Source organism: Arvicanthis niloticus, chromosome 16 (genome assembly GCF_011762505.2).
Source record: "Arvicanthis niloticus isolate mArvNil1 chromosome 16, mArvNil1.pat.X, whole genome shotgun sequence".
NCBI classification, from domain to species: Eukaryota; Metazoa; Chordata; class Mammalia; order Rodentia; family Muridae; genus Arvicanthis; species Arvicanthis niloticus.
In genome coordinates, this window is record NC_047673.1 from 17,043,348 (window position 1) to 17,060,287 (window position 16,940).

General features: G+C 40.6%; 2 protein-coding genes across 3 annotated transcripts in view; both read right to left on the bottom strand.

Annotated features, from left to right (window-relative positions):
- LOC117721719 (disintegrin and metalloproteinase domain-containing protein 32-like) overlaps positions 1 to 8,040 on the bottom strand; it is a 110,632-nt gene extending 102,592 nt beyond the window's left edge. Inside the window, exon 1 of the mRNA XM_034520517.2 lies at positions 7,929 to 8,040. Coding sequence (XP_034376408.1) covers positions 7,929 to 8,013 — 85 coding nt within the window. The 5' untranslated portion in view covers positions 8,014 to 8,040. The remainder of the gene's footprint in view (positions 1 to 7,928) is intronic.
- A 777-nt stretch (positions 8,041 to 8,817) lies between these two features.
- Adam9 (ADAM metallopeptidase domain 9) overlaps positions 8,818 to 16,940 on the bottom strand; it is a 70,985-nt gene continuing 62,862 nt past the window's right edge. For both annotated transcript variants that reach the window (XM_034520151.2, XM_034520150.2), the window contains exons 21-22: positions 15,585 to 15,655; positions 8,818 to 10,202 (exon numbers count right to left, since the gene is read on the bottom strand). In XM_034520151.2, the coding sequence (XP_034376042.1) occupies positions 10,109 to 10,202; positions 15,585 to 15,655 (165 nt within the window). In that variant the 3' untranslated portion in view covers positions 8,818 to 10,108. The remainder of the gene's footprint in view (positions 10,203 to 15,584; positions 15,656 to 16,940) is intronic.

A 16,940-nucleotide genomic window follows, 5' to 3' on the forward strand; every position in this document is an offset into this window, starting at 1 on the left:
ACCAACAAAAACAAAATCTACAACAGCCAACAGCCAAGCTAGATTGGTGTACCCCTTGGGCCTCCATAAGGAACCAGCATTCCCAGATCCCCATTCGGACTTCTGGGCTCCAGAGCTGTGGGCCAATACATTCTCTTATTAAATACCAATCTGTGGTAATTCTTCATGGAAGGAAAAGGAAAGCAAAATTATATATGATTATATATGATTCCTTTATGAATATTTTGAGCTCACTTCCAAAAGAGGCTCAGATTCTGACCATGTGATTCTGTGTGATTGGCAACCAGAGCTCTCCACACACTGCTGTAGTTGGCCACTCTCAGTTGTCCTCGTAAACAAACTGTTTATGGTTGGTCCTCTAAAGACAAGAGAATCAGGAAATCCTCCTTAGTAAACAAATGTATACAGTTTCCCTGTATATTATGAGGCAATGAATTATTTGTATATTTCTTGAAAGCTTAATAATGATAAGAAAAGTGAATGTGGATATAGATGCCCAGCAGCCAGAGATAGATTGTGGGAGGTGACAAATCTATCATTCAGACTTTTCCATCTTGCTTCCTTCTAATAGAGGTTGGGTACCAAATAACTCATACTCCAGACTAATTTAATCACGGAGGAGACGTGACAGTTGCATAAGACTTAGACATGGAAGTGGGCACTGTCAGATAGCAGCACTCAAAATGGTCGGGTCCTTCTGGCATATGCATTAGTAAAATAATCAGGCAGCTCCGTGTTACTGAAACACTGATCCTACAATCTAGTCTAAGAATCATGGTGTTTCCAATAGAACAGAATTCCAATAGAATTAGTAACATCATCATCATCACTATTATTGCAATCCCAATAGACTGTTCTACTGGCTTATTGTAGCATGTTTCTCCCAACAATACACGCTACCTAATATTGTGGCATTTCATGGTATACAAACTTCTCTCCAGTTTTCTCTAGGATTGTGTGGTCTCAATATTCTTTTGCTTGTGGTAGTATCAGATAGTTGCAAAGCCCTCAAAGAATATGAGTTAACTTAGCACATCTGCCGCAGTCCTCTCTGGGGCTCTTACTCTCTTACGGGTCCTTTAACACTCCCCGGTGCCTGGACTGCTTTGTCTGTGGTGTAGAAGACGCCATGGGTTAGGTGAGCCATAAAAACATGGCCCGAGGGCTGGCTGATTGGAGTTAAGAGTGGCCCAGATGAAACATAGCAAGTAATAATTTGGGGTTATCAATAGGAAAGTAGATTCTAACAGCATAGAGGGTAGGTATCCGCCCAGCTCTTGTGCTGTTTAAGGCTTATTGTACATATAAAGGCTGTGTGTGTCAAAGGTGGGGTAGAAATCCTGGGTCAGGATTAGATAATTTCTACAAGTGTCCAGGCCAGCTGGACAATCAAGTGGGATCCTTAGACCCTGTGGAGAAGACTGAGATGCGAGAGAAAATAAAATGGCACAGCACATCAAGAAGTCTGATCAAGCTGGCAAAATTTTTATTGTTCACACCAGTTATATACTCTAAAAACAGGGTATGGGGAGGGGTAGGGAAGGAAAGAGGGCTTTGCAGGTGAAGGGAGCTAGCTGCAGCTGCAGGGTCTAACTAAGTTATTCTTACAAAGCCTTTCCGTTACCAGGAGTTCTAAAAACATCTATCTAGCAGGATATTGGCTAAATCTAGAGATCAGGAGGAAGGGTTACTAAGGTGGGTTGCTATGAAGCCTTGTTTGAAGTTCTGAGAACTGACAAGTGAATCATGGAAGGTAAGCAGAAAGAAGAATAGTAGATAGGAAAGCCAAGGATGAGTGTTTGCCAAGAATAGGCCTTGCCATGGCTTCCCACAAACAAGGACACTTCCTGCTTTCTGATGGGCTTTGAAAAACATAATGGTACACACACACCTCATATGATAAGGGTTGTGGAAAACCATCCAGTGTTCACTATTCCTTTTGAATTCATGAAAATGCTCGAGAGACTCTCCATGAACATACAGTGTGAGAAAGCCATTGCTGGTGCACATGAGAACACACACCAAGAAGCCCTTATGCAAAGACTATAAAGAACGTGCAAGCAACTGCTGTCACCCAACCTCTTGACTGTGAGCAAAGAGAGAAGTCTCCAAACCTTCTGCATCCTTACAAACCCACTCAGAACGTATGGCCAGAAAGCTTACAAAAACTACAGGGCTGAAATCCACTTGAAACTGAGAGCAAAAATAATTTCTTCTTCCCATAAGAAGTTTCTGGACACTGTCACAGCAATGACAGAAGTAACTGACATGGTACAGTGCAGCATCAGTCCTGTGTAATGCTAGAGGAAAGTCACAAAAGAAAGGTTTGGGAAGGCTTCAGACCAGTGCTGCTTTCTGTTTGTGTTCTTAATTAACTGTTCAAAATAATGGGTTTTTTTTATAATAGTTTTTATATATGCACGTCACATACTTTGATCATATTTGACTTTCAGTGTTGTTTAATTTCTATTTATTTGTATGTGTGTGTCTCTGTCTGTGTATGCATAAGCGTATGTGTATGCATGTGAAGGACATACATGTGACAGAGTGTACCTGAGGAGGTCAGAAGATGGCTTGTTTTAACCAGTTCTCTCTGACTGTGTGTGAGTCCTGAGGATTAAACTCAGGTTATCAGGTGTGGCAGCAGATTCCTTTACCTGATGGGACATTTCCCTTATGGTAATTTCAGGATCCATAATTATATTCTCTTAACAATGTATGTAAGCATAACTAGTGCTATTCTTACTCCAACCAATTAATAAAATGGTTTGCATTTTAAGAGAAGAATAATCACAACTGTTAGTTCTTAAAGGAAATTTTAGAAATAAAAGAACAAAATTAACATATAAGCAAATGGTCAATTCTCGGGAACACAAATAATATTAAATGGAGGCGTGCCTAGAATAATGCTACCCAATTGAGTTTTTTTTTTTTTTTAACTGAGGTTCAACCAATCACTATTCAGGATCTGGAACTGTCACCACTTAAAATCCTGAAAGGACCCATACTCTGAGCTTATTGTCTTTTCTGTTAACCTGATTCTGGCTAATTAGTTCTGAAGATAACTTCTTTCTTAGAGTGGTAGCCAGTCTTGGGCCATGGAACCCACCCATTGGGCCTGCCAACAGGAACATCCTTACTCTGTGGAACAGAGCCTGTTACATTTTTTAAATAGTGTTTTAGCAGAGACTACTTGGCAACATTCTAACACAGACTCTCGTCTTCTCAACAGGTATCAATTTCTTTGTGACCTGCTACCTACCACTCACTGTCCAGCATTCAGGCCACAGGCACATATTTTAACCTTGTGATGGTGGCACACCATGGCACCAATCTCCTTAGGATAAGAAAACCATGTGACAGTAAACATGAACCCCTGAAACTCATGTGGTCTCATGGAACAAGAATGTATTTGTTTCTCATGGAAAGTCTGGGAGTTCTCAATTAGTGGCTTAGAAATACTAGTGAGACAATAGACATTTGTGACCTTTAGGGTGACTGTGGCATCAATAAAAGGGGATGGAATTCACTAAGTGCCACTGTTTATTTTGAAATAAGTTTTTTATGTGAAATTCACTTTGATAGTTTTCGTGTGTGTGTATGTGTATGTGTGTGTTTGTGTGCATGCATGCCAAACCCCAGAAATCCCTCTGTCTCAAAACTTTTACCCTAAGCCCCACCCCAGCATGGGAATCACAGGTGCAGGTAGCAACATCTGGATTTTTTTTTTAACATAGGTCCTGAGGGTCTGACCTCAAGTCCACATGCTCGCTCAAGCACACTTAGGTACTGAACATTTTCCCAACCCTTTAGCAGGCATTTCTACAGAAGAGTAAGAGAATTCTATGATGATTTCAAATAAACATTGAAATAAACAGTGTAACTATAAAGAATCGTCCAGGAGGAAGAATTAATAAATAAATCAATATGAAAAGAGAACAGACAGAAGAGAGACCCTAAGGAAGATATGGAAAAACAGAAGATGAAAAAGCCTTGAGTGGTTTCATATAGTAGCTGAATCAAAGAACACAGCATCCTCTGAAATCAAGACATAAAGAAAGTCATATTTGTCTCACATAGCTAATACAATTCTCATAATGACGCCAAGGGCAGTATGAAAGGTCCGAACGTGCTTATCTACTTATAATCTTAATTGCAAAATTCTAAGTAAAATATTAATAAGCTTAATTTAGCCAGTATATCAAAACATTAAAGCATGGTCAAGAAGAATTTGTCCCAAGAACTTTTACAGCAGTTTTAAGTGAGAAAAAAAAAAAAAAAAAAAAAAAAAAAAAAAAAAACTCCAATCCAATAAAAACACAGAGAACACTAAAAGCACAGGACCCTACAACAGGCAAAGAAAATGAAAACATGCTTTTATCATTCTTCAAAGATAAACATTTTTGATAAGGATTTCAGCTAAATAGACCCTTACCCTTGGTTTGTTTTAGATGACCAAGCAGTCACAAAACACTTGAGCAGGCAAGATGGTTCAACAAGTAAAGGTGGGTGCCGTGCCCTGAACTCAGTTTGTTCCTGGGACCCACAGAAAGGTGGAAGGAGAGAGCCAACTCCACAAAGTTGTCTTCTGACCTCCCTACATGAGCCATAGTGCCCACACCCCAACCCAACCCCTTCAATTAAGTTTCAATTCAGAACTGAATCTTTGTCACAAAGATGTGTTGGGAGCAACCTTGCTTATACACTGAAGGCCTAAAGTCAGACACAGGCCTAAGTCAGACATACGTGCTTGCTAACACAGAGTCTTGGTCTCTGTAGGAAACACTGACACTAGAACAGATAGCTATAGATCTTGTAAACAGGCAGCCTTAATGGAAAACTACCAGCGTGGATAAGAACAAGTAGTCATAGGATAAGTAGCCTTGGTGGAAAGTGCTAGCTTAGATAAGAACAAATGAATCACAGACAGAGTCATAAGTGACCTGTTCCCTGCTTCTTCACCCAGCCAACACTCAGTTCTGGAAGATATCTATACTTCCCCTGAGAATACCTACACTCCTGTGTCATCCTCTTCCCCACATCCTGCCTCTATGTGTATACAACCCCTGTGTGAAAAAATTAAAATAGCGGTTTGATCAGACTATAGGCAAGCTGCCGTTCTTTGTGTCCCCTGTCCTCCAGTTCTCTCTTCCAGGTCTTCTGATGCCAGTCCAATGACCCGTGGGACTGGGGCAAAGGTGATTTGTCTGTATACAAGATGTCTGCTCAGAGGAAGCTCTTACTGATGGTACTGGGAAAGGTAGGAACTAATACATTACACCACAGTGACCTACTGGTTACAGATCAGCCTCAGCCTGGAACTGAGGGACAAGGACATGTGTAGAAGGTGATAGGCTGACCCACAACAACAGAAGAGGATCAAGAACAGAACAACAGTGATCATGCATAAAATCAATGTATTATTCATTAGTACCAGTAATGAACAATTTTCTTAAAAAGATCCCATTCATGAAAGTGACCAACAAACAAAAAACCTATGCAAGACCTAAGAATAGGGAAATGAAGAAATGTACAGAGAAAATTATAAACTCTAGAAGACCCTCTGAACAAGGATAAGCAATGTTATTACACCTAAACTCTTCTTAATTAAAATTTTCAGATAGGCTTAAAATACCGATCAACCCAATGCAACCCACTCCAAACTCTGAGGACTTTTCATGAAATGTGCTATACACAGCATATGATCCATCCAGAAAGTAGAGTGTGTGACAGTGAGCACAATCACACTGACAGCATCACAGTGGATCAATGACAAAAGCTAGGCTCAAAGCCAAATGTCCAGATCTCAACAGCATATGCAGTTAGGAGATTGTAAATTAAAACAATGAGACACCACAATCTCCTCTTATCATTGCAGTGACACCAGGTAACTGACCAAAAAGTAGTGGAAAACTGTGTTCACATACAAACCTGAGCAAGCATTAGACAATGGCTGTCTTCAGCACTGTTAAAACTGGGAAGCTGCTGAGACACCTTTCAGTAACTAAATGGATAAACTATGCTTGACATGGACAGTGGAATGGATATTTTCAATGCTATGAAGAGATACGCTATCAAGCCAAGAAGAGGCATCAAGGAATCTAAAATATATACTTTAAATGAAAAAAAAAAAAAAAAAAAAAAAAACCTGTCTGCAAGGCCACGTGGTGCATGATCCCGATTATACAACCTTCTGGAAAAGGCAGACAGCAAAAGGCAGTCGTTTAGGGATGGTGGGGAGGAGGGTGAGTGGAAGAGCACGGAGGATTCTCAGGTCAGTGAAACTACTCTGCGAGGTACTGTGGGGATGGGCACCTTTGTGCAGAACACAGAGGATATGGAACCCAAGTGCGATCAGTCACGAGTCTATCTCTGGAACAAATGCATCTCTGCAACACCATGAGCTGTTGCCCCTCATGGGAGGACAGCGAGCAGGGGCTACATACAAACACCAGTGTCTGCTCAGTTTTGCTATAAATCTGAAACTGCCTTGAAAAGTGAAGTTTGATGATTTTTCTTTAAAAAAAACAAACGATGTTTGAGGAACTGGAGAAATGGCTCAGAGGTTAAGAGTACTGGCTGTTCTTCCAGAGGACCTGGGTTCAATTCCCAGGACCTACATGGTGGCTCACTATTGCTTGTGACCCCAGTTCTAGAGAGTCTTCTCTTATTCGCCCTCTTCTGACCTCTAAGAGCACCAAGCCTACAAGTGATACACAGACTTATAGACAGGCAAAATACCCATACAAGTAAAATAAAGTTTAAGTTTTAAAAAAAATCTTTTAAAAGGGGGTTGGTAAGTTCTGTATTTACCACAGTTAAAAAATTAAAAGACAATAGATTAAAATATTAAAATATGCATGCATAAAATAATCAATATTGATATCCCATTGAATTTTATTAACTTTGATGGTATGTACATATCTGTAGATATAGATAGATAGATAGATAGATAGATAGATAGATAGATAGATAGATAGATAGATTTAATATATATCAAATAAAAAGGCAAGGGAGTTGGGGTGGATAAATTAGAAGGAGGAAGAGGAGAAGAGTTAGTGATATACTTTAATTAAAATAAAAAGAAAGAATATTAAAGCTGGCTGGTGTGTTTTTAGATTCTATACTGCAATTCTTCTTTTTCTGTTTGTCCAGAGTGTGTGTAGCAAGCAGAGAGCTCATAATTATCCGAAAAGGCTTCCAAAGTTCTCCTTCTTGTACTTCAACTCAAGCATGCAGCACGAGACTGGAAGCAGTAGCTATACAATCTAGTTGTCCTTTATTGAAGCACGTATTCAGGAGATCGACAAAAATGCAAAGTTACGCCAACTTTCTATTCTTCCCCCTGAAAAACGGTTCTTAGTTTTGAAGCGTGTTAACATATAAAGGATATGATGCTGATATTTTAGATGTTGCTATACATTATTAAATTTCTACTTCTAATAAACCAGGAAGAGAACACTCAAAACACCAACCGTGATGCTATCCTGACTTCTTTGCCCTTCAAAAGATGCATTCCAGTTTCAACAGACGAGCAGACCTCAGAGCTAGAGAAAAGCACCTGCTGGACCACTGGACTCAGAACAGCTTGAACATCACAGCCTGTCAAGTTGCTAAGCCCTACTTGATTCCAAAACTCTAGAAAGATTTTCTGCCCCTTCTCAGCTTCTACATGTACCTCTGCATTCTCTCTGAGCTTGGGAGTTTATGGCTTATCGTCTTTTCTTTCCTATATCTGGATGAATTATTATTGCACATCTATCGTGTTAGAAGAATTCAGCCGGGGATTCTTGAGTTTAAGTGGTTTCCAAAAGCTGTTGGGAGTGCTCTTTTGGGGTACACTTTTTGAGCTTCATGATGTGCATGACAGACCTACAAGAAGAGTGCCCCGAATCTCAGAGAACCCGCCTTGCCGAGCGAGCGCTCACCGGATCCTGGAGCCAGCAAGCCCTCCAGTTCAGTCAGCAGCAGAAGCAGCAGCAGCAGCAGCGTGTGCAGCATGGCGCCCAGCATGGCGATTACCTAACAGTTGTAAGGCCGTTGCACCGGCCGTGGGGCACGTGCCAGGGGCCACCGTGGGGCACGTCCTTGGAGCGCCCTAGCCCCCTACCCCCCTCCATCCTCCGCCACCTACCCCAGCTCTCACAGAGCCTGGCTGCTTTGAAACCTGCATGCGCAGTGCTGGAGAAGCTGCGATGGAGCCCAAGGGTCAAAAAAGTACACAACATACATGTGTACTCTTTCTAAGGCTAAACCGGGATTGCTTTTTAAGATGCGTGGAGAAATTTTTCAAGAAAGAGTAAACTGCTTTTCTTCCTTCAGACTCGGCCCCAGGCTTCCTTCAAAGCTGGTTGGTTCTCCATGGCACTTCAGCTAAAACTCATGGAACTTCCTTTTTAAACTTAACCAGTGTGGTTAATTAATGTATGTAGCAATGGCAGATCCTTGGCATTCTAAAACACCTACATTTCAGCCCTTGTCCTAGCTGAAACGGTAGTGCCCTAGTCGCAGGCTTCTAAAGTCAAGAATCCTGTCAGAAAACTACTTTCTCCTTCCTCAGTATTTCTGAGGGCGTGTGGCTTTCAGCACTGCCTTATTTTTCACTAGCAGCTGGCTCACTGTAGTGAGTAGTAGGGTAAGTACATACCCAACTGTTCAAATAGTTCAAACTGTTCAAATAGAAAAAAAAATGAACATTCTATCTTTTCATGTGTTTTCCTTAGGTGCAGCCAATGTGCACATCTGGCTGAAGCCTAACACTGAAATGAAGAACAATCCAAATAGTTGTGTATTTAGAAAGTAACAGGACGCCCAAACAAGAATTTCAAGTATTTTATTTGTTGTAAATGTTTTTATTTTAATATGTATATATACACAAACAAAATATTATTTTAAAAAACTAATGAAATTCAGTTAATATACCTATTATTAAACTTCTTTATGAAAGATTATGAAAAAATTTAAATGTTTAAAATTTTAGTGTCAATATCATTCCTTCCAAAGTACAAATTCATTTTAATACAGCTGAGAGAGTAATCACAGAGAACAATATGAGGAAACCATTGCTTCCTTCCTTTCTCCAGCCTAATTTTTATGAAAATATTAGTCAAAAGGGACAGGATCCAGCACACCTTAGTAAATGTAAACATTCTAAATGACTTAATATCAAGCTTTAAAATTCAGATTTTAGAGTTAAAGTGCTCATAAATTCTCAAGTGGTTTTGTAACACCTCAACTGTTGGGATTCTCCATGCTCCTGTTCGATCGACGCCTGGGTATCCCTAAACACCTCGTACCATAGAGTGTGCACTTCAATTAAAACAGCACTACTGCAATGCTTTACCATGAGGCATAGAGAAAATTTAGAGTTAAATCAGTTCCTATCATAGCCATTATAGTTGAAAAGATATTTTTAAATGGAAGCCAATAGCTGATTGTGTTAAAGCGATTTCTATCATAGTCATTATAGTTTAAGGATCATAAAACATGGAAGCCAATAACTGAGTACACACCATATCTCATGCTTTCCAAGTATATCATGATCTGATAACTGTGGCTCTTGTATATTCTCCTTCGGGAAGATATCTGCGTCTTTGTGTATTAAGAGACAGAAGTCCGTATAAATGGCTGTTAATCCATGCAAGGTGAAAATGCAGATGTTATTGGCAATTAGTCGTCCTAAGTTAATACATGTTCAAATGTTCAACCAGAAACTATCAATGGTAACTGGGGTCCAAAAGTCAGGATTATGTTTCAGTGCATAATGACAGATCCTGTACTAATACAGGTAATTTGAGGATCATTACAGTAACACGTTCAAAATAACTTAATCCACATCAAGTGCAGTAAATTCACAAATGGCCAAAGGAAACATTCAAATGATGGAAACGTTCATTTCAAGCCCCCGGAGTGCCTGCACGGTCCTGTATTTCTCAATTCCCACTAGCTTCTGTGTTAACAAAGCTTGTTTTGTGGTGGTCTGTGTTCATTCATGGTTGGAAGAAAAAGGCTTTTCAAGAAAACATCAGGAAAAAAAAAAAAAACAAACAAACAAAAAAAAAAACACTTGCTCAGTTCCCTGAAGACATTTAAAAACACGACTCTACTCTCAGGTGAGGGAGCTATATAAAGGAGGTGCGGGAGCCGGCCGAGCAGGAATCAAATTTCCCTGAGAAGATATTTTCGGTTGTGGTGGAGGTGGCCTGTGAGAGGAAAGAATAAGTTAGACTGTGTGGACTGAATGAATATGGCTGGATTCATGACGAGCTCCACACGACCCCATCCTCAACCTCCCTGACCACAGGTAAGGGCACTTCTACTCTATGCTCTGAGAGTACCGGCTACATGGTAGTCAGTGGCTCAAAGGACCTAGTTGTGTCTGTGCATATGAAGACCAGAGGTCCAAGTCAGGGGCCTTCTTCAGTTGCTCTCACCCTTGTTTGACTCTGACCCTCACTGATGGGCTAAGCAGGCTGGCAGTGCGCTTCCCAGCTCACTGTCTGTGCACTTCCCTAGTGCTGAGGTTGCAGGCACTGTATCCTGATGGACTTCTGAGCTTAGGTCCCTCCTGCTCACCTGGCAAGACCTTAGCTCCTGAGATCTCTCCCCAGCCTTGGTCACTACCTTATACTCATGTCACTCCATAACTGATGAGGTAAGAAGGTTGCAGTTTTTATTTGCAAAAGAAAAGCCTACTGAACAGTCAAATGAAGTTGTAAAAGACAAATAAGGATATTAAGTGCATGGAGCACTTTTGTCATGCTGTGGAAACACATGGACAGCCATGCTGCAAGAGCCAGCCCAGACAACTCTGAGAAGACATAGAGTGAGGAGGAAGGCATGGTGAGGGAGATCTAGGAGGAGTTGGAGACAGAGGGAGTCGATATGATCAAAATATACTGTCTGAAATTCTCTAGGAGTGAACAATTAAAATTAACTACACGCAGAAAAAAGTACTGGTCTGCAGGCTTTCTGTAGTTGACTTGAGACAAAGGCTTGGCTTCAATCATTAAACAGATTCCCCTCCAAGATCCATGACTTTACTAGCCATGGGTAGCCGGCTAGGTTTCCAGTACGGACTTCTGTGAAGTGGGTCTGAAGCCCAAATGACAGTTTATTAAACTAGTACAATCTGTAACTACAATCTGAACCTTTGTCCTCACACCTACAGATACTGTAGTTCTCAGCCTTCACCAAAGAAAGATGTCTTTGCACTACACAGAGACCATTAGAGAAAGTCACATGATGGAATCTTGGAGAACAAGTACCATGTGATGCCCCAACTGACTCATTTACAACACAGCTCCTGCACTGAGGCTCTGGAATCACTGTAGAGGAGGGAGTGGACAGAACAGAAGAGCTAAAGCCATGGTTCTCAACTTGTGGCTCACTGTCCCTCAGGGTTTGAAACAACCTTTTCACAGGGTCACCCAAGACCACTGGGAGATACAGATATTTATATTACAATTCATAACAGGGGCAAAATTATAGCTATGAAGTGGCAACAAAAATAATTTTATGGGCAGGGATCACCACAACATAAGGAATTGTATCAAAAGGGCACAGCATTGGGAATTGGGAGTTTGTTGTGAGACTGTTTCTCCTACAAATGTTTGAAGCTAGATCTATGAAATCTGATCAACATGACTGTCTAGATATGACCGGAACAAGGATGACATCAATATATATGCTACATGAAAGGAGAGGTCCATGAGGCCTCAACGTTAGATAAAGAACTACAGGCAACTAAAACAATGCTCAGAAATAGTCTTCTCCAGGGAAGAATGTAGGAACTTGTTATCCAACACCAAATGGTCAGCCCAGAAAACATACATACAAGTAACATTGCAGAGTACATAGACTGTATTTATATATCTAGGTATAGATAGACACATACACACATACACACACACACACGTAATAACAAAGAAGAAGAGGCCATGAATTTGAAAGAGTGGGGGAAAGAGTACATAGGAGGATTTGAAAGGAGAAAGGAGTAGTAAAAATGATAATTAAAATCTCAAAATTATAAAAAATTTCAAAATCTAAAGTAAATGGGATATAGCTTAAAAATAGAACACTTTATTAATATAGAAGCTCTGAGCTTTATCCTTTGTACCACAAAAAAAGAGAGAGGAAGGGAGAGAAGAGAAAGCCAAAAAGAAAACCAAAGATGGAGTGGGGGCGGAGAGGAAGAGAGGAAGGGGTAAAAATCTAAGATATATATAGTATTTTATTGAATGCAGCATGGAGTAGAGATGACAGAGCATGTATGACATAATGGAGATGACAGAGCATGTATAACATAATAAAGATGATAGAGTACATGTATGGCATAATGGAGATGACAGAGCACATGTGACATAATGGAGATGACAGAGCACATGTGACATAATGGAGATGACAGAGCACATGTGACATAATAGGGATGATAGAGCACATGTGACATAATGGAGATGACAGAGCACTATGACATAATGGAGATGACAGAGCACATGTGACATAATGGAGATGACAGAGCACATGTGACATAATGGAGATGATAGAGCACTGTGACATAATGGAGATGACAGAGCACTATGACATAATGGAGATGACAGAGCACTATGACATAATGGAGATGACAGAGCACATGTGACATAATGGAGATGACAGAGCACATGTGACATAATAGGGATGATAGAGCACATGTGACATAATGGAGATGACAGAGCACATGTGACATAATGGAGATGATAGAGCACATGTGACATAATGGAGATGACAGAGCACATGTGACATAATGGAGATGATAGAACACATGTATGACATAATGGAGATGACAGAGCACATGTGACATAATGGAGATGACAGAGCACACGTGACATAATGGAGATGATAGAGCACATGTATGACATAATGGAGATGACAGAGCACTATGACATAATGGAGATGACAGAGCACATGTGACACAATGGAGATGACAGAGCACATGTGACATAATGGAGATGACAGAGCACACGTGACATAATGGAGATGACAAAGCACATGTGACATAACAGAGATGACAGAGCACATGTGACACAATGGAGATGTGTTTTGTGGGAAAAGGTCATCAATGGTCTTTCCCACCCAGGGACCTTGAAATGGCACAATATAAACCTGCTGGGTGAGAGGTGCCTACTGATACAATGGTGTCACATCTATTATAGGAGTAACCAACTGCTTTCTAAACTGACAGCACTCACATGTCTCCCACTCCAAACCTGGTCAAAGACGTTGTCTGGGGGGAGTCAGGGGCCCCAGTGGGGAAACGACTGCCTCTGCTGTTTAAATGGTCACACTGTCAAACTACCCACCAGTTATGTCTACACCCATACACTGCTCTCAGCCTTGGTCAGGAAAAACTCGCTTTTCAGTGAGTACTGGGGAAAGCAAATACCCATGATAGGCCAGAGTGCTGAGATAATGTGACCACTGAGCACTGCGCTCTGAATGGGACATCTATGAAACAGCCTGAGAACTGGAGACATGTTGTAAAATCTTGTCTCCTGGATATGACACGGCTCTTCCACATAAGAACTTGCAGACCTGGAGATTACCCAGACAAGAGCTAATCAAGAATAAGCCCATCCCCTGGACCTAGGCCCCTTCACACATGTAGCAGGTAAGCAGCTTGGTCTTTATGCAGGCCCCCAACAACTGGAGCAGGACTTGTCCCTAAGCCTGCTGCCTGCGTGCCCATGTACCCCAAGCCCCTAAATGCACTGCCTTGTCTGGCTTCAAAAGAGAAGGGGAAGAATAGGAGGAAGATTTGCATGAGGGGGTACTGATACTGGGTTGTAAAGTGAATAAATAAATATTTTTTAAAAGAATAAGCCCATTCCATGCGCATCATATCCTGTGTGCAGGAGGAATTCATGGTACTTAACTGCTCCCTGAGGAGCTACAGGCAGCTACAAGTGACTGGGGGAGGGACAATCCCGTTCCTCAGCTGTTAAAGAGTTTTCATTTTACTATTATTTTATTTCATTAGACTTCAAATTATTTTTTTTAATTTTAAAAATTATGGGTGGATTTTGGGTGGGGTTGGAGAGAAGGCTCAGCTGTTAAGAACAATTGTTGCTCTTTCAGAAGACCCAGTTTCAGTTCCCAGAGTCCAGATAGTGGCTCACAACCATCTGTAGGTCGAGTTCCAGGAAATCCGACATCTTCTTCTGGCCTCCATAAGTACTAACAGACATGATGCACATACATACATGCGGGCAAACACTCATATACAAAAAAACAAAATAAATATAATTTTTTTAAATTATGGGCCTCAAACCAGTGCTTAACGTAAAACTAACTCTACGTTTACATACAGGACTGGAACTCCAGATCCCTCGCACCGTCCCCAACCTGACATTTAAACAAGCTATCTATATCTATCCATGTCACTATTGAGACTCTAACCTGGGGAACACCCCCCTCCGGACTTCTGCATGAACCTTGGTACCCCTTCTGCCCACGCCACACTAGAGAGAGCACTGCCTAGGAACTACCTCTGCTCACATAGTTCTCTCTTTATGCTCAGTAGGATTCTAAGGCACTAGTCCCAGAGAGTAAGTTATACCTGCAGAATCTACTGAATACTACCCCGTGACAGGAATGTAGAGGACTCTGCAGTGGGAGAAGTCAGATACATTTCTGATGACAAAGTGCAGTAACACAGTTCACGTGGTCTTCAAATTTTACATATTGGGCCCTTAGCTTCATTTCTGATGTTTTTAAATTCTAGAATCTGCATTTTAAAAAAAAAAGTTTCTAATACTACGCTGAAATTCTCAATCTGGACCACCAACATAATGGGAATTATTTTAAAACCAATGTCTGATGATTGTTAACTAAATGCAAAAAAAATCTCTGATTCTCTTCATGGTATATGATTTAGTTTTAGTCACAATTTTTATACTTGCATCCTGGCTCTTCTGTGCAGAAATCAATCAAATATAGAACGTCTCTGGCCCTGGGTCCCCAAACAAAGCCGGGGAAGTTGGTCTTGGGACTTCTTCTGGCTAGAACTTGAATTTTGCATCGTCTGCCCCCTGAGCTCCTTGAAAGCTCTTCTCACCCCCTAGCTCCTCACTTGCCATCAGGACAAGTAGGTTCACCTGTAACAGAAAAGTCATCCCCAAAGCCAGTTGTCTCAAAACGTCCTTCTGCTTGCGCCCGGCTGCACAGTCCCCGGCCTCCTCGGTCTGTTCCTATCTAAGCACGTGCATCCTGCTACCGAGCTTTTCTTTTCTAGCTAGTCTCTGTGGGAAAGCAGGTACAACCCATCTACTTTTCCACACTCAGTATTTTAAAGGTCATTGATTCTGAATTATCTACACACAAAAAGCTATGTAAGGTAACAGTATGACTCAGATTTCTTCAGGATTTCGTTCTGGTGTTGTACAAAGATAACAATATTCACACAAAAGGTCTTTGAAAGCTCTCCTTAACTTGTTCCCAGTTAAACTACCTAAACACCTTGCCCTGAGTCAACATTAAATGGGAAGTTGTAAGGCACTGACTCCTGCATTTTAACAAGGTCAAGTCATCTAAAGCCATTTCATGCGAACCTGGACGGAAACTGTGGAGGCTGCTGGGCTGTGGCATAGGCTGGTGCTGGGAATCTGCTTCCATACACAGGCTGAAAAGGAAAGAAAAGGCGTAGTTATTGCAAACAGTGTGCTCACAAGTCTGTATTGGGCATAGAGTTATTTTGTGTAAAGTAACACACCCATCAGGCTCCTGGCAATGCTGATGTTCTAAGCTACTTTGGCTAAAAGGACCGAGAGGGTAGCTCAGTGCCAGAGCGCTTCTCTCTAGCATGTATGAAAAGCGCCAACGTGACCTCCAGAACAATGGATTGAAAAAACAGCTTCCTGTTTAACTCGTCTTTACTACTAAATGTTATACTTCCTTATTTGAAGGCTATATTTTTAAATTCAATAATACTAAGGTATAATAGTATTAAATTAACTAAATAATACCAATACATTTAAATAAAATACTCTGACATATTATTAGCCAGCCTATGAAATAACTAGTGGGTGTCATGAATCCCAGTAACCTATTATCTTTAATATTAGAATTCATGACAAGGGAGCAGAGATACAGCAAATGCTGATCAATGTGCAGCAGAGTAGCAAAACCAGCTCAGTGTTCTATGTTCAGTCATCTGTAGATTGTGCAGACAGAAAACTCCATAAGGGGATTTCAGACGGGAACTACACACCTAACAGGCACACAAACAACAGTCCATTAGACAGTGTCAGATACTCGTTGTTCTACAATGCACTGGGCACTCTCCAGGAGACTCCATTTGCTCAGCCACAAAACAAGTCTTAGAAGTGCAGACATTAATCTCAGGTATCCTGACCACAATGATATGATTAGAATAAATATAAGAGGAATTTAAGTAAACTCCAAAATACATAGAAATTAAACAGTATGTCTCTGAACAATCATTGGGTCAAGAAATCAAAAGAAATACAGAAACACCTCTTGAGACAAAAATGTAAATAAAAAATTAACAATTAAAAGATCCATTTGAGGGGAATCTGAAGATAGTTCATAGCAAGTGTATAGCAATAAATACCTATATTTAGAAGGAGGACATGCCATTTCAAAAGGATTTAAAACTATCAAATAACACCCTAATACAATAGTTTAAAACCCAGAAAAATAAGGATAAACTAAGCATAAAGACTTTAAGAAGGAAATTATGTAATGATAACATTAATAGAGGAAAGGAAAGAATAAAAATAGAAGTGAAATAAATGAAATAGAATATATCTATTTTAAAAAAAAGAACTGAGTTTCTGAAAAGATAGCAAAATCAAAATACCATTATCTAGATGTGATGGCTAATACTGGCTTTCAGCTTGACAGACCTGGAATTCCCTGAGAGACAAGCCTGCAGTATGCCTGTG